The following is a 20,246-nucleotide window of genomic DNA, read 5'->3' as shown; positions in this document are numbered from 1 at the left end:
AGGAGCCAATATTATATATTATACAGGACTATTATTAAGTATGCAGATGATTCCGTTATTGTTAGTCTGCTCCAAAAGAATGAAAGAGGCCATGGCCCTATAGTTGATGACTTTGTGCAGTGGTGTGAAGAGTCACATCTTCAAATTAACATATCGAAAACAAAGGACATGTTAATTGATTTTAGCAAACAAATCCACACATATGATGCCACAACCATAAGAGGTCAGTTAGTGGAATGTGTGGAATCCTACAAATATCTTGGGACTATCATTGATTTTAAATTGAACTTTCAAGAGAACTGTGAAACTGTGTGTAAAAAAGGACAACAGCGTCTGCACTGTCTGAGAAAACTGTCTTACTGGAATGTTGACAGAACCATGATGATTCTTTTTTATCGTGCTTTTATTGAGTCTATTTTATCTTTTTCTTTGGTGTCATGGTTTGGAAGCCTTTCTACTAAAAACAAGAATGCATTGAATCAAATTGTGAAATGGTCAAGTAAGCTGATACTGTAGGTGAGCCACAGCTGAACCCCTCTTCCCTGTATACCAGGCAGTTACAGCGGATAGCCACGACCATTTTAAATGATAGTTTACACCCTTTGCACAGTGAATTTCAGTTTCTTCCCTCTGGACAGAGGTTGTCAGTCCCATTTTGTAGAACAAAACGTTACAAAAACAGCTTTGTCCCAGCTGCAGTAACACTGGTAAACAAACTGTAGTTTGCACAAAAGCTGCACAAGTCACTTTTCGGAGCACGATGTATCCCCCTTTTTTTTTTATTTATCTTATTGCTCTTATTCATTCTTAACTTGGAGGAAATTTTGCTCTTGGTGTTTTAATTATTTTTTAGCTTCATGTTTTTTTTACTTCTTATATTTATTTCACGAACTGCAGCACTTTCTGTCGAGCCGAAGCTGTCTCTTGTTTTATGTGTATGTGTTCTTTTTAAATGTCCTGTTTCTGATTTGATTGTTCGTTTTTCTGTTGCTTGTTTAACTCTCGACTGCAAAACCAGTTTACCCTTGGGTATCAATAAAGTAACCTGAACCTGAACCTGAATATTATGTTAAAGAAAGTTGAGAGTTTTACTGTAGATTACAGCGTGTTTTATATTAGTTTTGGTTGTGTTATACATTATTGCCTTTTATTGCACTGTTGCATGTCAAATTTACCACAGCACCTGAAGTAGGCGCTGCTCATGCATACTGCGTTAGGCGCTGCACATGCGCATTGTTTTGTTTTGAAGAACTTGTGACGTGGATTAGCAGAGTAGGTACAGGGAAAAAAGGTTTTTTGACCGTCACTTTCAGATGTTACCGTTATGTTAAGATGTTGTGGACCGTTGTGAAAACCAAGAGAAGCTTGGAATGGTGTGTATTAATGGGTATACCTGGATTCTGCAACGAGACATAAAACAACGAAACTACGACCTGACTCTCCGGTGGTTTGTGAGTAGTTAAAGCAGAAGTAAGTGATATATTTGTGTTAATATAAGTCTTAAATAGTTATATCTTCTGACAGCAATCACTTACATAGAGTGTTTGGTCTGAAACACGGGTCTGTCAGTCCCTCTGCTCTGCTCTGAGCCGAGGAGAAAACATTTATCGTATCCTACAGTTTTTATCCAATGAGGAGAGAGAACGGCATGAAGGGCTGTGTGTGCAGCCAAGGGACGCCGTGAATGTGGCGACGTAGGGACGAGGACTGTTATGGTGCGTTCAAGGAAACTCGTATTTTTCCGACCGTGAAGTCGTAGGGGAGACCGGGGTTGGTTGGCACACTTTTCACTCTTTGCCATAGCACTCTGGCATCATTTATGTGAGAATATTCAAACCAGCATTAAATGAAAGGTTAAGGTGTCAGCTTTAACTAAACACATTTCATTGTCCACAGTTATATTCTAAAATCAATTTATTTATGAATAAAATCATACCGCGCACTTGTGCCAACCAGCCCCGACACGGGGTTGGTTGGCACACTTCGTGGGGTTGGTTGGCACAATGTAAAAATGAATGGATGAAGCAACCAATATAATAATAAATTGGAAATTTAATTCTAATATTTTCAAATTTAAGAAGATAGCATGTATATGCATGCATATATTTGCATGTATAACACTAAAACAGGGCATTTAAGGCTAGATAACACGTACACAGAACATCAAACAGTTAATGATTTGAGCTTTTTTTTTTTTTTAACAGAAAATATTCAATGAACATATAATTTATTCTTAAATATAGCATATCACCTCTTTGTATTTTTCAAGACCGGACCACTTACTTCTGCTTTAAGGAACACAAGACAGTAATATACGAGTCGAGCCAGCTGTACCAGCCTACTGCTAATAAATCGAGTGGCTTTTGAATTAAAATCTACGTTTTCCACTACACCCACTTTTATAGGTTGGCATAACTGTTTCCTGTTCTTGTTTAATTATTCTAACATTTTATCTGTAGGTACTGCAAGCGCATTTTACTTACTTATTTATAAAATCATTTGTATTGTACCTTTGTGAATCTGTGCTTTTACTGTTTTGGTGGGTGCACTGCTGTTGACTATGGGCTATTTTTGATTGATTGTGGGTCATGTGACCTCATTTTTGATTGATTAATTGTGGGTCATGTGACCTCAGAGGGAGGGGGGTTTGCATGGGTTTTTCTTTTTTTCTGTTTTAGTTCTTATTCTGTGATGTTTTATCTGTAAAGCACTTTGTGCATTTGCTTGAAAAATACTATATAAATAAAATTATTATTAGTATTAGTATTATTATAATTTCTCCACCTTATTCACCAACAGGTCATTGACGCAAAACCAATCTAGAGTGTAACTTTGTGTCTGCTTTTCATGTTGTGCAGAAAATGACACTTAACAGTAAACCAAACTAGATAAAGTAGCATTTCCTGATGGAAATGCGTGTGAATGCTGAAAGCAGCTGAACGCTGTTGCAGAATTAGCAAATAGTGCAAGCAGTGATCACCATTCAAATGGTTGACCAAGGTAGGTATCGAACCCACAACCTCATGGTATGCAGACTTTCACTCTGCCTCTAGGCCACAGTGTACACACAGTTGCAGAGACTGTTGTCTGTTGATGAACTGCACTCTGTCTCACTCTGAAGTTAACGAGCCCAAAGCTGTAGTTCCAGTGCAAATCAATCTTAGTGCAGTGGTATAAACAAGAAACATGTTAACACAAACCAAGATTGAAAGAGGTAAAGAGAATAGGTGGGGGCGCATATGCATTATCAAGTTTGATCATGTGACCAGACCAAGTGGTATTGGTTAAAGTTCAAAGTGGCTGACACACTAACAAGACTGCTCAGGTGGGATTTGAACCTGTGACCTTGTGGTTGGATGGCAGGAACCTTATCCACTAGGCCATTCCAACACTTCCGATGAGGTAGAGGTTGAGACTTTGATGAATGTGAGATTTTATAAATGAGCCATTAGAAGTTTGTCTACAAATCAGAATTTGAATGAAGTCTCTAGCAGAAAGTACGACATGAATGAGGCAGGAATCGAACCCATGACCTCATGATCAATAAACCTTTACTCTGCCACTTCGCCACAGAGAGCACAGACATAAGCATGTTGCCATTGTAATGTGATGATGTGCTGCAAACGGTGGCAGAAGCAATTAATGCGTCTCTTAACGAACACCTGTAACCAATTGAGGGTGGGGGAGGGGAGCAGAATTCAACATCACATAACAAGATTGCTCAGCCTGGATTCGAAATAGTGACCTTGGGGATGGCAAGCGGCCACCTTACCAACTGGACTACAGACAGAGATGTGGAGAAGTTACAAAGTTGAGCTCCTTCTCCTGCTGCTGTGAAAAGAATGCATTGGGCTGAACGAGAGCAGAGAGCTCCCTGGCTGCATTTAAAAAATATTTTAAATTATTATCTAAGTCTCTTTGCATTTTTGACCAGAACTTTAGCCAGAAGAAAAGTGTGGCTACAAAACTGGAGAAAATAATTTGTCTAGAGTTTAATTTGCAGAAAAAGTTAAATATTTTAAAAAGTATAAATAGTTAAAAAGAGAAAAGTAATGCCGATAAAGTTCAAAAAAAGCTGCACGTTTTGATATATGAATTGTTGAAATAGCACAAAGTATGAAGGACTAGAAGAAGACCGTAAAAAGGCGGAAGAAAATGGCCGAACAGAAGAACAATAGTGCGAATGCTTTCAGCATTCACACTAACTAGAAAAAGCATTTCCAAGAATGGAAATGGTGTGAATGCTGAAAGCAGCTGAACGCTGTTGCAGAATCAGCAAATAGTGCAAGCAGTGATCACCATACAAATGTTTGACCAAGGTAGGAATCGAACCCACAACCTCAAGGTCAGTAGCCTTTCACTCTGCCTCAAAGCCACAGTGTACACACAGTTACAGAGACTGTTGTCTGTTGATGAGCTGCACTCTGTCTCACTCTGAAGTTAACGAGCCCAAAGCTGCACCTGTTGGAAACACACTGTGTCAACACCAAGAAAGCTTGAGAGTCAAGCTTGAATGACTTAGAATGAAAATTTCTGTGAATTTCAGGCTGAGAGCAGCAGTTTCAACATGAAGCAACTAAGCAAGTTATCAGAAGTCAACAGAGGACGACTGGGAAAGGCAAGATTTGAACCAGGAATCGAACCCACAACCTCATGATCACTAAACCTTTACTCTGCCGCTTCGCCACAGAGAGCACACACATTGGCATGTTGCCATTGTAATGTGATGATGTGCTGCAAACGGTGGCAGTAGCAATCAATGCGTCTCTTAACAAACACCTGTAACCAATTGAGGGTGGGGGAGGGGAGCAGAATTCAACATCACATAACAAGATTGCTCAGCCTAGATTCAAACTAGTGACCTTGGGGTTGGCAAGCGGCCACCTTACCAACTGGACTACAGACAGAGCTGTTGAGCTCCTTCTCCTGCTGCTGTGAAAAAAATGCATTGGGCTGAATGAGAGCAGAGAGCTCCCTGGCTGCATTTAAAAAATATTTTAAATTATTATCTAAGTCTCTTTGCATTTTTGACCAGAATTTTAGCCAGAAGACAAGTGTGGCTACAAAACTGGAGAAAATAATTTGTCTAGAGTTTAATTTGCAGAAAAAGTTAAATATTTTAAAAAAGTATAAATAGTTAAAAAGAGAAAAGTAATGCCGATAAAGTTAAAAAAAAGCTGCACGTTTTGATATATGAATTGTTGAAATAGCACAAAGTATGAAGGACTAGAAGAAGACCGTAAAAAGGCGGAAGAAAATGGCCGAACAGAAGAACAACTGTTATTTAAAGCAGAAGTAAGTGATATATTTGTGTTAAAGCAGAAGTGAGTGATCCGGTCGTTTTCGCTAATGCTGCGTTCCAGGCAGGCTTTTGAAATCGTAAATTACAGCTTCAAGTCACAACTTACGACTTTGTAGCGTTCCAGGCAACCCACTCGTGTTTTTCCGACCTGTTTTACCGGTGAAAGTCACTATAACGGCCACTCGTAACTTCCGACCGGTGAACTCGTACCAGATCGAACTGGTACCACTTCACGGTCGGAAAAATACGAGTTTCCTTGAACGCACCATAACAGTCCTTGTCGCTACGTCACCACATTCACGGCGTTCCTTGGCTGCACACACAGCCCTGCATGCCGTTCTCTCTCCTCATTGGATAAAAACTGTAGGATACGATAAATGTTTTCTCTTCGGCTCAGAGCAGAGCAGAGGGACTGAGAGACCCGTGTTTCAGTCCAAACACTCTATGTAAGTGATTGCTGTCGGAAGATATAACTATTTAAGACTTATATTAACACAAATATATCACTCACTTCTGCTTTAATATAAGTCTTAAATAGTTATATCTTCCGACAGCAATCACTTACATAGAGTGTTTGGACTGAAACACGGGTCTGTCAGTCACTCTGCTCTGCTCTGAGCCGAGGAGAAAACATTTATCGTATCCTACAGTTTTTATCCAATGAGGAGAGAGAACGGCATGCAGGGCTGTGTGTGCAGCCAAGGGACGCCGTGAATGTGGCGACGTAGGGACGAGGACTGTTATGGTGCGTTCAAGGAAACTCTTATTTTTTCCGACCTGTGAAGTCGTACCAGTTCGATCTGGTACGAGTTCACCGGTCGGAAGTTACGAGTGGCCGTTATAGTGACTTTCACAGGTAAAACAGGTCGGAAAAACACGAGTGGGTTGCCTGGAACGCTACAAAGTCGTAAGTTGTGACTTGAAGCTGTAATTTACGATTTCAAAAGCCTGCCTGGAACGCAGCATTAGCGAAAACGACCGGACCACTTACTTCTGCTTTAAATGTTGATGTCGAAGTCACATTAATATTATTGTTCATATGGTTATGTAACAGGTTTGACAGGGCACACACATGTTTGTTGTCATGATCCTCATTACAGTTTTTTTTTACGATCGCTATGACCCTTAAAACACTTTTTCAAAACTCTTAACACACATCACACCTAAAACACACAATTCCCAAAACAGTTAATTTCATGCTCAAAATCACACAGTGTAACTAACCACAGACACACATTTCCAAAATACAATACTGTAATACACAAACACAACTCACCAAATCTACCAAAACACTGACACATGTTGTCTTCTAACAGAAACATGTAGTCAGTCACAGCACAGTGTCAAAAAACACTAACAACTGATGGAATAACACAAACTGAATTACTTTACATGTGTCGGATCTAATGTTTTACAATAGGCAGATTATTGTATTGATCATAAATTGATGTTCATGCTATACTGAATTTGATTTTGAACCCCTCTTCATTTTTCATTTGTTCGGCATGAATTTTGTTCCTTTTTTTTGTAACACTCTAAAGTACAAAAAGTGAACGACCCATCTCAGAGCAGCTTTGCAGAATGCAGAGTTTACTGTGTGAAAGAAGAAGACAGTAAATGACAGGATTTGCAGTAAACACGTGCATTTGCTAATGGAAATTACTTAGAGTAAAGAGAAAAAAAATCTGCATTTACAGTAGCTGTAATTCACTAATGTCAAATATACAAAAAGAAAAAGGAGCAGAAGAAATTACTGTTACTGTAAAAAGAAAAAACAGAATCAGCTGTGATGATGTATTTGCATGAGCTCAATCAACTGTTTTTCAAAAGCAATGAAACAAAATACCGGTCATACTGTAAGTTGATGCCAATATCTGCTCCTCATCATATTGTTCTCTCCTCTTGTTACGGGAGGCAATAAGGTCATAGCCTGGATTTTATTGAGAACCAATCTAGAATTTCCCGACAAGGACTGCTCAGCAACTGTGTTGAAAAAAAAAAAAAATCACTTTTATTTTTCCTTAACTGAATGAAGTCCGCGGCTGGGTATATAATTTTGGTGGGTATATGCGTCAGTATGAGAATGAAGAAATAAATATGTCGAGGCAAATAAAAAGTGAAGAAAGAGATCATAGAAATTATACAGCTTTTCCAACCACACACGTCACACACACACATTGCCTAAAACATGCTGACACTGGGAAACCGCAGTAGGGGGGACCGGGGACGGTTGTAACAGCATCGCTTTCACCAATAATGTGATAAATATCATGTGTAGACCTCACTCCCTGACATTGCATGTGAATTTGCATGGCTGTGTCAATAAGTGTGTACTGTAGGTTTTACAGAAACTGATATTTTGGACCAAGCCTAAACTACCGTTGAAGTTTGAATAAACTTGTATAAGATGAAAGAGCAGGTTCTTAGGTAAAATATGAGTCATTTCATCAATGTTTATTTCAAACCACCATGCTGGTACAGCTAAACAATGGCTGACAGGGGTGGGGATGGTTCTAACACCTTTTATCTTTGTTGTTTTATTATTGTAAGTGTCACCATCTTTCCTGGAATTATACATGGACTACGAGCTGCTTCTGACCTCCTGCTGAAGGTTTCCATTCATTCATGTACAACATTCACTGGTATTATCAGAATATGTCCTTTAAGATAGCTTTCTAATGTTAAGATCCACACCACTGATACGATGAGTTATTTTTGTTCACAGATAGATGCTTTAGTGTTGTAACATGCATACATAGATGCATGTTTTTTTTGGTTTGTTCTCAGTTTTTAGTTTTTAATCTCACTGTTACAATTGACCCCAGGTTGTGTTACAATCTATGGGGTTGGTTGTAACAGTGGCACTCCTTGCATTTGACATCAGATAGTGAATTCTGTGATATAGTTTGAGGAGTTTAAGGCACTGCTATTTGTAGAGAACAAATGAGGGTAGCCTACTCTGTATCAACATTCGGGAGCCCTACCACGAACACTCTGCAAGTTATGGGAGCTGAGACATTACCGGTCGCCCCTACATCAGTGTTGTTGTGCAGGAGGAATGAAGTCACCACTAGATGGCAGCCACCATAGGGCCACTGAGGACACAAGTCATTTACTGTAAACCAATTAAACCTCCTCATTCATCAGGTGTTGGTTCTCTGACAGCAGCCAGGATGAGCTCCAGATCTGGTGAGGAGGCTTTTCTTTACTTTCATCCTTTGAAATGTATCTGTCCTCTTTTCTTTTGTTGTGTTTTATTGGATTTCCCTCTCAATAAAATTAGACACATGAAGGGCTGACAGTAATTACAGTAAACACTCAGCATGGATTACAGAAGACAAATTGGTATTTGGTCCTGTATTTTGTCTTGAGTTCTTCCTACTTGATCAACAACTTTATTTTTTTTCACTTGAGTTATTTCTGCACTCTTTAAAGGCAGTTTGTGCGAAATGTGAGATACATTTGTATTACAGTATTATTGCTAAATTTGTGCTGCATCTCCTCCACCAGATTGAAAATTGATGAGAGGCCTTTGCAGAGCTGGATGAGAAATAATATTAACAGTGTTTGAAGATCAATATTGTAGAAAGACATTTTAAAGCAGATTTGAGATAGAAGTGAGAATAAAAAAGTAAATAGCTAGAAACAATGGGGTGAGAGGTAAGGGAATATCTATCTACACTCTGACTGAACATATTTGATTCATCCATAAGGATTTAAGTTGTTATTTTCAAATGTAAAAAAAACAAAAAAACAAAAAAAAACATGTTAAACTAAGAATGAAATGTGGATTAAGTTATATGGTTTTGTACAGATGACGATGTGAGTGCTTCTGTGTGTATTTCATGTTTGCACAACGAGAGTCAAACACATTTAAATGTGGGTAAATGTGGATTTTTATGACCTTTGACTATGCAGACTGAGCTTCTGCCTCACTGAAGACAAACAGCTGTGTCGCAATTTATCCCGTCAGGCTTCAGGAGCTTTAGCACTCAAAGTTGAATCTGGTTTTGTGTGTGTGTGTGTGTGTGTGTGTGTGTGTGTGTGTGTGTGTGTGTGTGTGTGTGTGTGTGTGTGTGTGTGTGTGTGTGTGTGTGTGTGTGTGTGTGTGACAAGCATGACTGAACTTGTTGTTCTGAACAGGGACTCTCTGTTGTTGACTCATCGTGTGAACAGAGGCAGCACAAATCTGATTCTGATTTGATGAATAAGAGTTTCTCCATTGTGGGAATTCCTGAACTTGGGGTTCAGTTGTGCAATGTCCGTAAGCTAACTGGATATAAGACGCTGAGTGTTTGGGTGCAGGTCCAGAAGAGAAGCCTGGACTCTGTGGAGCACATCATGAAGGTGCTCTAATATCAACAACTAGATATAGTTTGGTTTGATCATAAATATTCTTATCTTTGAATTACTTTACTTGATTTTTGTTCACAGCTGGATGTAGCAGTTGCCCTGCCGTCTTTGGCGTTCCTGCTCAGCTGTGTGTCTACAGCTAGGTAGGTATAGATAGATGAAGGCTACATCACTTGCGCTGTATGGTACATGCACTCAAGAGAAGAATATGACACACATGTTTTTAATGATGTTAATGTGTATTTGCCTCAGTGGTCAGCAGCGTGTGAACTGCAGATGGGCGGCTTACGGAGACTGGTCTGAGTGTGATGGCTGCACCAGGACAAAGGTACTTTAAAGGATCACATACTAATAATGTGCATTGGTTGCTTGAAAATGTGGCCAAAACTTAATCCTACATGTTCACTTCCCTTATTAAATGGTCTGCACTGTAAGATACTAACTAACCTGGTTGGGACCAACGTTATGTGCACAGATGTGAGCCCCCACAATGCAAGTGTGTGAACCGTTCTGTTTCCTCCACACTGCAGTAGAGTAAACAGAGAACAGTCTGATATTTCACAATTATAGTGAGATATCCAATGATTGTTGGTCAGACTTTTTAGATAAATCCACAAAGCAGATCATGAATCATGCTGGATGTATTGTGGGGTCCTTCATATACGTACATCCAGGCTCACTAGAGACTTTTGGAGTAAATGTCTTTGTTGCTTTTGTGAAAATCAAGTGAAATTAGTTGTAATTTGGGATACTTTAATTCATCTCTCCAATATCTACTGTAGTAGCATTTGCCTGCATTTGTAAAAGTAAAAGTCAAGGGGGGTTCTTATCATCATTGCGTTTGGCCTGCGTTATTTAATTCATTTGTGTACATCCATTCGTGCCCGCTTCCCTTTCAGGTGCGTACTCGCCACGTTGAAGTGTATGCCCAGTTTGGTGGAACACCATGTTCAGGACAAGCAACACAAACACAACCATGCGTCCCACAGAAAGCATGTCCACTGCAAACAGGATGTGGAGACAGGTTCCGCTGCACCTCAGGTAAGATACATTATAGAGACCCCCCAAAAAAGAAGATTTAAACAAACTTTACAGCTAAAATAATAAGAGAAAGGCGATCTACTTATTTTTCTCTCACTAAATTGTGTCTGTTTTAATGTGCAATAAAAATGTATTATTGAAACCCTGATCTCAGGTCAGTGTATCAGCCAGACTTTGGTGTGTAACGGAGACCAGGACTGTGAAGATGGACTGGATGAGAGAGGCTGTGACCAAGACAACAGCCCGTACGTATGTGACCTCGAAAAGACGCCTCCCAACTCTGACTTCACAGGCCAAGGGTGAGTCACTCCACCGCCATGATATTGGGGACAAGGACAAACTATAGGACGTTTGGATAACCATATTTAAAACTCAGTATGTTGTCAGCTGTTGGATACACATCCCTAAGTCTGTCTGCTGTATCATGTTTTACAGGTATGACGTGTTAACAGGGAAACTGAGAGGAAGTGTGATCAACACTAAGAGCTTTGGAGGCCAGTGCAGGAAGGTGTTCAGTGGTACCGACAGAGTCTATTACAGACTGCCACAGAGCGCCCTCAGGTACAGCTTTGAGGTGAGTCAGTCACTGTACAGTTGGTTTTCATGTTAGTCACAGCCCTGACTTCTCTGACTACGGTGAATCTGATCTGAATTAACATAAAGAACGACGGCATTCCATGTAGTCAAGTTAGTTGCTGCGTCACAGCGACGACTCACTGAGGCACCAAATAAACAGAGACCTGTGCTCTTCCTGTGAAGTAGGATTAATTTAGAAACTGTATTTGAGCTAATTTACCTCCTACAGTGTTAATGTGATTCGCTATTTACATATTTACAACTATTATTCACAAATTTACAAGTTCAAATGTCTTAACGTGCATCTAAAAAAGAAAACAGCTTTCATATCCTCCGGAATTCAATCTTCGTAGCTTTATTCTAACACACCCTTTCTTTCCTCTAATTGGTCAGTTTAATGACATATGAGTTAGAGTGCAAAATAAAATAAAATAAAAGTTATTCTGTCATCATTCATCTCCATCCTCATACTTTTGTTTTCAAAGAGAAAAAGTGTTCCAAACTTGGATGGTAAGCTACATGCTTAAATAAAGCAGTACCTATTTATACTACTATTTTTATTATTTAGTATTACTGGGAGACTTAATTCATCTATTTAAAAAAGTTTTAGAAAGATCTTTCCTGTAATTGAAAAACAATAAATGAAAAACAGTATAGAGTCTAGAGCCATGCTAATATGTAGCTCTGTAAGGCTAATGTCAACATGCTAACATTAGCAAAATGACAATGCTGGTGTTGTGTTGAACATAATGTCCAGCTGTGATGAGAACATCACATTTGCATGTAGCCTATTTTGTCTTAAACTATGTATTGGACAAATTAACAGTTTTAAATGATGATGTTGGTAGTTTGACTCCAGAGAGCACAACTGTTAAGAGTTCATCCTGAGGAGAAAATGATGCCAATCCATCAAACAGTTGTTGAACCTACTGATGTGGACTGAAACTAAATGTGTTTAACACAGCTTTGGTTGTTTGTGCTGCAGGTGACAGTGAACAATGATGAGAGCGATGAATCCTATGACAACTCCTGGACCTACATGCAACACATCCAATCCAACGCCTTATTCGAACATGACCGCCGCACCTTCCACAAAGACCTCACCAAAACTAAGGTAATGATATGACCTCACGCGTCTTAATGGTTTGTGTCTGACAGTCTTTGAGAGTGACTTGCTGTCGTTTGGCTCAGTCACTGGTTGGGTTAAAGGAAAATGACATGGTCTCTTTTGTCCAGGCCCACAGGTTGATAATCCTGAAGAACAGAGTGGAACTGGCCCAGTTCCAAAACTCTGCCCCTCGGTATCTTACACTGGCCGAAGGTTTCTGGAAGGCCCTGTCCTCTCTGCCGCTCACGTACGACTACTCTGCCTACCGCCAGCTGCTGGAGGCGTACGGCACACACTACCTCTCTGAGGGCTCACTCGGAGGCGAATACCAAGCCTTGCTGGAATTTGACCGAACGGCACTTGCTGATTCCGGTAAGAGCTTTAGATTTGTTGATTAACTTGAAAGAACAAAAGTTTTTAAATATGTAGGCTAATTATAGCTCACTCATAATGAACATTTTTATTGGACAAAATGTGGTGTCAATTTGAGCATTTTGATCTGTTTTAAATCTGTTGTCCCTGTGTTGCTTGTGTAAAGAAATAACAGATATCGAGTACCAGAGGTGTTGGAGAAAGGTGAAACGCCGTTTTTTTTTTTTTAAGAAAACGACAATCACCTGTGAAAAACTGACACGATCCATGTCCTCCGGCGAAAGTGAGTGAAAACCTTTGCATTGAGACTTTCTGACCGTACAGTTTGTAGGATCAAAGAAATGATTAATTTCAATTTCATTTGAATAGATGATATCAAACGTGACAACCATGCACACTAGATTCTGTTGTCATTCGTCCACAGGATACGATAGGAGCAAGAAGCCAATTAAGGTCAACGTTATTGGCGGAAGTGGAGCCTTCATAAGCGCTTTGTCTGTTCTGGATCTGGAAAACCCAGAAGCTAATGCAGAGGTCTACCAGAACTGGGCGTCATCCGTCAGAGACTTCCCTCAAGTCATAGACCAGAAGGTGTGTGAGAGCTGATACATCAGATTATTCCTTATGCTGTTGTGACACGTGTTGATATAGATCATCCAACCTCCTTGTTTTCAGACAAGAAGCAGACAAACGGTTTTGAAGAAATAACATGTAAAGCTGACAGACCGTAATAGCTTTTGATTGCTGGTTAATCATCTTAACACTGACTTTGTGAAGTGGTTGAAAACACTCTTAACTTGGTCAAAAGTGACACTTGAAATATTCCAATATAGCAATTTAATCACAGTCTCTTGTCACTGTAAATTCTCAGCTGTCAGTTAGAGACGTCAGTTTTTTTTGTTGTCGATAGCGGCCAATCCATGATGCTCATCATTTTTGATGTGCATTGCATATCAGACACATACATGGCTGACATGTTGTTATGTGTGGTGATCTGTTGTGCACCAGCATACTTAACAAGCCAGGATGTGGGGCTACAGTACACAAGAGCATCAACGCTAATTGGCTCTCAAATATTATACTCTTAGAGATTTAAAAATACATTAAAAAGAGTTTTGGGTCTTAAAATGACAAATATATCTTCTTATGGATCAACATTTCTAATAAAACACAGAAAATAAAATATGAGGACGTAACCATATAGGACCTTTAAATTTCTTGTTTAATATTCAGTGTATTTCTTTGTTTTCTGCTCATTTCTAAGTTGTACACTGTCATTTGTTTTTCCAGCTGCGTCCTCTCTATGAGCTGGTGAAGGAAGTCCAGTGTGCAGGTTTGAAAAAGCTCCTCCTGAAAAGAGCAACAGAGGAATACCTGGCAGAGGAGCATCCCTGTCACTGCCAGCCCTGCCAGAACAACGGGCAGCCACTGCTGACGGGCTCCGAGTGTAGCTGCGTCTGCCGCCCGGGAACCTCAGGACAAGCCTGTGAGAATGGAGCTGTGATTGGAGAGCAACCAGGTAAACAGCACTTGTATTTAGTCTGTTATTTATTACAGTAATAAGTTAAAGGTCCAGTGTGTAATATTTGTCAAGGTTTATTGGCAAAATCTGAATATACTACCAATGAATATATTCGTATGAGTGTATAATCGCTATAAAATAAAATCTGTTTGGTTTTCATAGCCTTATAATTCATATTTTATATATACACAGAGCATGTTTGTACAGAATGGAAAATCCAGCCAACCAGAGAACACGTTTCAAGAGTTTCACATTCATTATAGAATAGAATTATTTACAGTAATAGATAAATAATAGAATCTGAATGCTAGATGTCACTGTTTTCCCCTCATTTTACACACTGGACTGATTGGCTTTTAAATTGATGTTAGAATGTTTAAAAATAATTAAAGAAAAGGTTCTAAAAAGCCTGTATTGTTCCAACACTGTAACAGTATATCCACATGAGCCAACATGCAATCCATTCTTAGTTTAGATAGATGGAGATAGATAGATAGATAGATAGATAGATAGATAGATAGATAGATAGATAGATAGATAGATAGATAGATAGATAGATAGATAGATAGATAGATAGATAGATAGATAGATAGATAGATAGATAGATAGATAGATAGATAGATAGATAGATAATAAATAAATAATAATAAATTTTATTTGTAACGCGCTTTTCCAAGTGCTCAAAGACGCTTACATAAAAACACAATTTAAAATACAATGCAGTAAATTATCACAGTTAAAATACAAGAACAAGATACACAAATTTAATTTATGGATTAAAAGCCAGTTTAAAAAGGTGGGTTTTTAAAAGTGATTTGAAGGTGTGGGGGTCTGTACAGTCTCTGATGGGTTGGGGGAGTGAATTCCAGAGGGTGGGGGCGGCAACGGAGAAGGCTCTGTCCCCCCAGGTTTGGTGCTTGGTCCGGGGGGGTAGGGTCAGGAGATTTCCTGCTGAGGATCGGAGGGCACGGGGGGGGGTTGTAGTGGTGAAGAAGGTCTGTGAGGTAGGTGGGGGCCAGGTTGTTAAGTGATTTGTAGGTGAGCAGGAGGATTTTGAATTGTATACGGTGTGCGATGGGGAGCCAGTGCAGTTTCTGGAGGACAGGGGTGATGTGTTCTCGGGAGCGGGTGTGGGTGAGCAGGCGGGCGGCAGAGTTCTGGATGTATTGCAGTTTATTGAGGAGTTTGGATGATGAACCGTATAGGATGCTATTGCAGTAGTCCAGTCTGGATGTGATAAAAGCATGAATCAGGGTTTCAGCAGCAGAGTTGGTGAGTGCGGGGCGGACACGGGCAATGTTTTTGAGGTGAAAGAAGGCGGTCCTGGTGATGTGGTTGATGTGGTGGTCGAAGATAGATAGATAGATAGATAGATAGATAGATAGATAGATAGATAGATAGATAGATAGATAGATAGATAGATAGATAGATAGATAGATAGATAGATAGATAGATAGATAGATAGATAGATAGATAGATAGATAGATAGATAGACTTATGCCAAGTTATGGCATAAGTTACATTTATTCATGGTGCAACAAAACTGAGAGAAAAGTTCTCTATCTATTTTTTTTTTTTTAACATTTTATGTCATGATGTTAGCATGATAAATTCCCTCACAAACAATGGGCCAATGGGCGGAGCAAGTAAGAGAATCTTTGTATCTTTCTGTCAGGGGTGATCCATGGCAGCTGGAGCTGCTGGTCATCCTGGAGGTCTTGTACTGGTGGCCAGAAGAGGAGGACACGAAGCTGCAACAACCCTGCTCCCAGGAGAGGAGGCCTCTCCTGCATAGGACCACCAGAGGATCACAGTCCTTGTGAGGAGCCGGAGATCCAGTATTTAAAGTACGGAAACAAACACACACTTGTCTGTCATAGTCGTAGGACACACACACACACACTTTCAGTAACCCTACAGTACACTTCTTTTACATATGCATGTTTCTGAACACTGTTGTGAAATCCTTCATGATCTGATCATTTTGACTCTAATCTAATCCAAACACTTGTAATTCACTTTTCTCATTGTAAACTGTTTGTGTGCAGGACGATGGAGCCTCAGTGCTTCGGTCTTTCTTTGACTCCACCACAGAAATGTGGTTCTCCTCCAAACCTCCACAACGGATATGTTGAGGTGAGCCTGCAACGTGATATTTCTTTTATTTTTCATTGTGCAGACTTTTGGGCTTTTCTATTTCTGTGACCACAAGTGATTAAAGGCTGCACTGTTGCTGTTGTTGTTGTTTTCTCAGGATCCTAAAGATTATTACCTGGTTGGAAACAGGGTGCAGTATGCCTGCATAAGTGGCTATTACCTCACTGGAAATGCTGTAACTCAGTGCACCGGAAACCAGAGGTGGACAACAGAAACTAGAGTTTGTAGACGTAAGTGTTGTGTTCTTTTTCTAGCAGGACATGTCACTATAACACATAAACAGGTGATAGGATATTACTTTTTTTTATGCAAATTCGGGTCCAGATGCCGGTTATCCATTTTTGTAGAATGTACACTCCTTTGCATTCAAAAGAATCATAGTATTTTCTTCATCTTTTCTCAGTTCCTCTTGCTCATAATCCCTCTCTTCATGTCCTAGGGGCCACATGTGGGGATCCCCCTCTCAACAGAGACGTCATTGCCACGCCCACCAAAGCAGCCTATCAGATTGGAGACAGATTGTCCCTCTCCTGTCCTGCGCATTCGGTGCTAAATGGAGAGGAGTCAGAGATCATGTGCAATCCCAGCCTGATATGGTCTCCCTCTCCAGAAAGCATTCATTGTAAAGCAGGTACGTTTATTCTCAGAATCAGCCGCATATTTTACTCAGAGAACAGGAACATATCAAAATCTCTTTTAGTCTCCTGATTATAAAGAAAATATATACACTACCCATTCAAAAAATAAAAGTCACTACTCGGATTTAACTAAACTAATAGGTAAGAGCCTCCCATTGGATAATTACTGCATGGATGATAATGGTTCAGCTGGCAACAACTTATTTAACCCTAACTGATGCAGTCAGTAGCTTCTCATTTCTTCAACAACCACGTCAGAAGACACATAGGCCTACTGTGATCATGGAGAAGATGTTAATCTGTTTGAGAAAGGACAAATTATTGACATGCATCAAGCAAACATCCAATGAGATTGCTGAGACTAAAATTGGGTTAAGAACTGTCCCATGCATTATTAAACACTGGAAGGATAATGGGGAACCATCATCTTCAAGGAAGAAATGTGGTCCAATGTGAACATACCTGTAGAGTCCAGACCTTAACCACATTGAGAATCTTTGAAAAATAATGCAACTCTGAATGGAAATAAATGTTGTGACACTGCAGCTTACTGAAACGATGCCACAGCGAATGCGTGTCGAAACCAAAGCTAAAGGCGGTCCAATGGAATATTAGAGTGTGTGACTTTTTTTTGGGACAGGCAGTGTATATTACCACAGCTTCAGTGAAAAGACCTTTACCCAATTGTTACTCCACCTATGGAACTGAACCGAAAATAATTGAACAACCAATTTTTCATAATGTTACAATTGAGGACATGAATAAATCACACTCCTCTGTTTCATATCTATGAGATATGAATTAAATTTAGTAGCAGATCTCTTTTGGCCATTTGTGTACACTGTGGTAACATAGTATTATATTTAAAGTTGACGTGGTGTTTTGGGAAAGAGTTGTCTTCTGCACATTCAGCAGATACCTAGAGGTATTTAGCATTTATTTGGTGTTATCTTTCTACTGTCCATCTTCTGAGAGTAACTCCAGAACTCACTTCTCTTTTAGCTCAGTTTTTGGTCTCCACCTTCTGCTGCAGGAAATATCAGACTCTTTAGCTGCTAAGTGATGCTCTTTGTTCTACTCTTAGCTAATTGCTAGCTCTGTCTGTCTTTTGGTGCTGAGCAACTGCAGTATTAGTTGATGACCTTTTATTAAAAGTTAACCCTTTCACATCTAATGGGTCAAATGATAGCCACTTTTCATCTTCTTTATTCATTATTCTCAGCTCCTACACCTTCTCCTCCGTCTGACATCAAGTGCAAATTGTGGGAGAAATTAGGAAAGACTGGGTGTGTGTGCAAAATGCCATTTGAGTGCTCGTGAGTATGACATTTGAAAATTATTCCAACATTATTAACATGGAAGTGACTGGTCTAAAAGCACAACAAAAAATGAGATACTGATTTAGTTATGTATTGTCTTCATGCAGGACTTCTCTGCAGCTGTGCGCCAGACTTCGCTTGCCACAACCTCGTTTAACTAGCGTCTGTATGCTTGGAGCTCTGCGTTGTATCGGACGCTCCTTCACGTTGGTCGGTGACAGTGACTGTAACCAGCCAGAGGAGACATTCACATCCTGTGCGGCCTGCAGTCCAGGGACAGTCTGTCAGGGTGAGTCTGATGGGTGTAATTCAAACTTTTTTATAAATATTATTTGTAATTAATGATTATTTTAACATGGGTATGTATATGTCACTGCATCGGTATCATTATTCTTTTATTTCTAGAGTCAGCAAGTAAATGCATATGCCAGAATCCATCAGAGTGCCCTACAGACTCCACTCCCCTGTGCGTTCGCTCTGCTGATGGCAGCGTTGCCACGACGATGACCGAATGCGAGGTGGGGGCCAAGCGGTGTGCTGGGGAGCAGCTGAACGTGATCAGTATTGAGGCTTGTCCAGTATAAAGATGGCGGTTGTAAATTGACTTTGAAGTATCACTCTCAGGTTTTTACTTTATTGTAAATAGCCTAGAAGTTAATATCTTTTCTTACTCTTGAATGATGTAAATAGACTCTGTCGACCTGCTGGACCCACTGCCCAGAAACCACATGTTGTCAGCTAAATGGTTTATTAACACACATGATCTGGATTTAAATTTACATAAAAACACAGTAACGGACCAAAGACTTAAAGAAAGTAATCCGCTGTGTTTTCGGATCAGTAAGTCTGCCAGTGGTGCTGTCCTTTTCTTTGATTTCACATTTAACTGTAAAATTCTGATCCAGTGATGCATCAGTATTAATCTCAAAATGTATAAGGCTGGTGGTGTTAGGTAACCTAGGCATTTAATAGGTTAGATTGTTTGTTTCCTATTACTTCCTGTGGAAAGTGAAAAGTTTTTGACTTGACTGAATTTTTTTGGTGGAATGATTTCTGTTCTAAAGGTTTATTACAATAAATGCTTTTGCTTTTGCTGATGGAAGTGAATGAAATACGTGTGACTCCCTTTGTTCTCTTGGTTTTGTTAAAAAATATTTGAAAGAGTTTTTTTCTTCTACTTAATCACCCTTTTAAATTATGCCCTGGATAATTAAGCTCATCACCAGTAATGAGTTCAAATTCTATTTTTGAAATACCCTACATTTTTTTTTACTAGCCTACTACTGAGAAGTCAAAACTTGCATTTGAGGACACATTAAGCAATACGCCAAAAAAGAATTCTATAACAATGAGTCACTATGTCATTATTTTCACATTTATGTTGTGTTCAATTCATGTTAAACCATTTTGTGTTCCCCGTCAAAAATGGCCGTTCCATTAAAGCAGAAGTAAGCGATCCGGTCGTTTTAGCTAACTTCTTGTCAGCCCTCGTCATGGATCGATTGGTCCTCGTCCCTACGTCACCACATTCACGCGCATCTCTTGGCTGCACACACAGCCCTTCATGCTGTGCTCTCTCCTCATTGGATAAAGATTGTAGGATACAAGGAACGTTTTCTCCTCGGCTTACAGCAGAGCAGAGTGACTGACAGACCCGTGTTTCAGACCAAACACTCTATATAAGTGATTGCTGTCAGAAGATATAACTATTTAAGATTTATATTAACACAAACATTCCGCTTACTTCTGCTTTAAGAGTCATAAAAGAAAACCCAACTTGTAATAATATGTGTATTATCACTACTTGTTGTAGCCTATTACATGTTTTGATCAACTTCTTATGAGCATCACAACTTTT

At 39.6% G+C, this 20,246-nt stretch overlaps 1 protein-coding gene across 1 annotated transcript; it reads left to right on the top strand.

The window, feature by feature from the left end:
• The first annotated feature begins 9,400 nt into the window (after nt 1-9,400).
• On the top strand, nt 9,401-19,490 carry LOC310995134 (complement component C7-like). Its single transcript, XM_083984061.1, has 18 exons — nt 9,401-9,649; nt 9,737-9,798; nt 9,908-9,983; nt 10,555-10,696; nt 10,851-10,995; nt 11,132-11,270; nt 12,258-12,386; nt 12,509-12,752; nt 12,919-13,035; nt 13,177-13,343; nt 14,043-14,271; nt 15,950-16,121; nt 16,323-16,410; nt 16,529-16,661; nt 16,871-17,130; nt 18,225-18,385; nt 18,496-18,677; nt 18,794-19,490. Exons 1-18 carry the CDS (start codon nt 9,506-9,508, stop codon nt 18,970-18,972), a joined length of 2,769 nt encoding a protein of 922 aa, XP_083840187.1. The 5' UTR covers nt 9,401-9,505; the 3' UTR covers nt 18,973-19,490.
• The last annotated feature ends 756 nt before the right edge of the window (nt 19,491-20,246 follow it).

This window comes from Trachurus trachurus (genome assembly GCF_905171665.1).
Source record: "Trachurus trachurus genome assembly, chromosome: 12".
NCBI lineage: Eukaryota > Metazoa > Chordata > Actinopteri > Carangiformes > Carangidae > Trachurus > Trachurus trachurus.
Note: the sequence above shows the minus strand (reverse complement) of the source record. Positions and strands in the feature narration are given on the sequence as shown.

Excerpts from the sequence above, each read along its gene's own strand:
- LOC310995134 (XM_083984061.1), top strand. The coding sequence starts at position 9,506 with ATGAATAAGAGTTTCTCCATTGTGGGAATTCCTGAACTTGGGGTTCAG. Across the intron at positions 10,996-11,131 it reads TCTGACTTCACAGGCCAAGG|GTATGACGTGTTAACAGGGA; the intron begins GTGAGTCACTCC and ends CATGTTTTACAG. Across the intron at positions 16,411-16,528 it reads TCCACAACGGATATGTTGAG|GATCCTAAAGATTATTACCT; the intron begins GTGAGCCTGCAA and ends TTGTTTTCTCAG.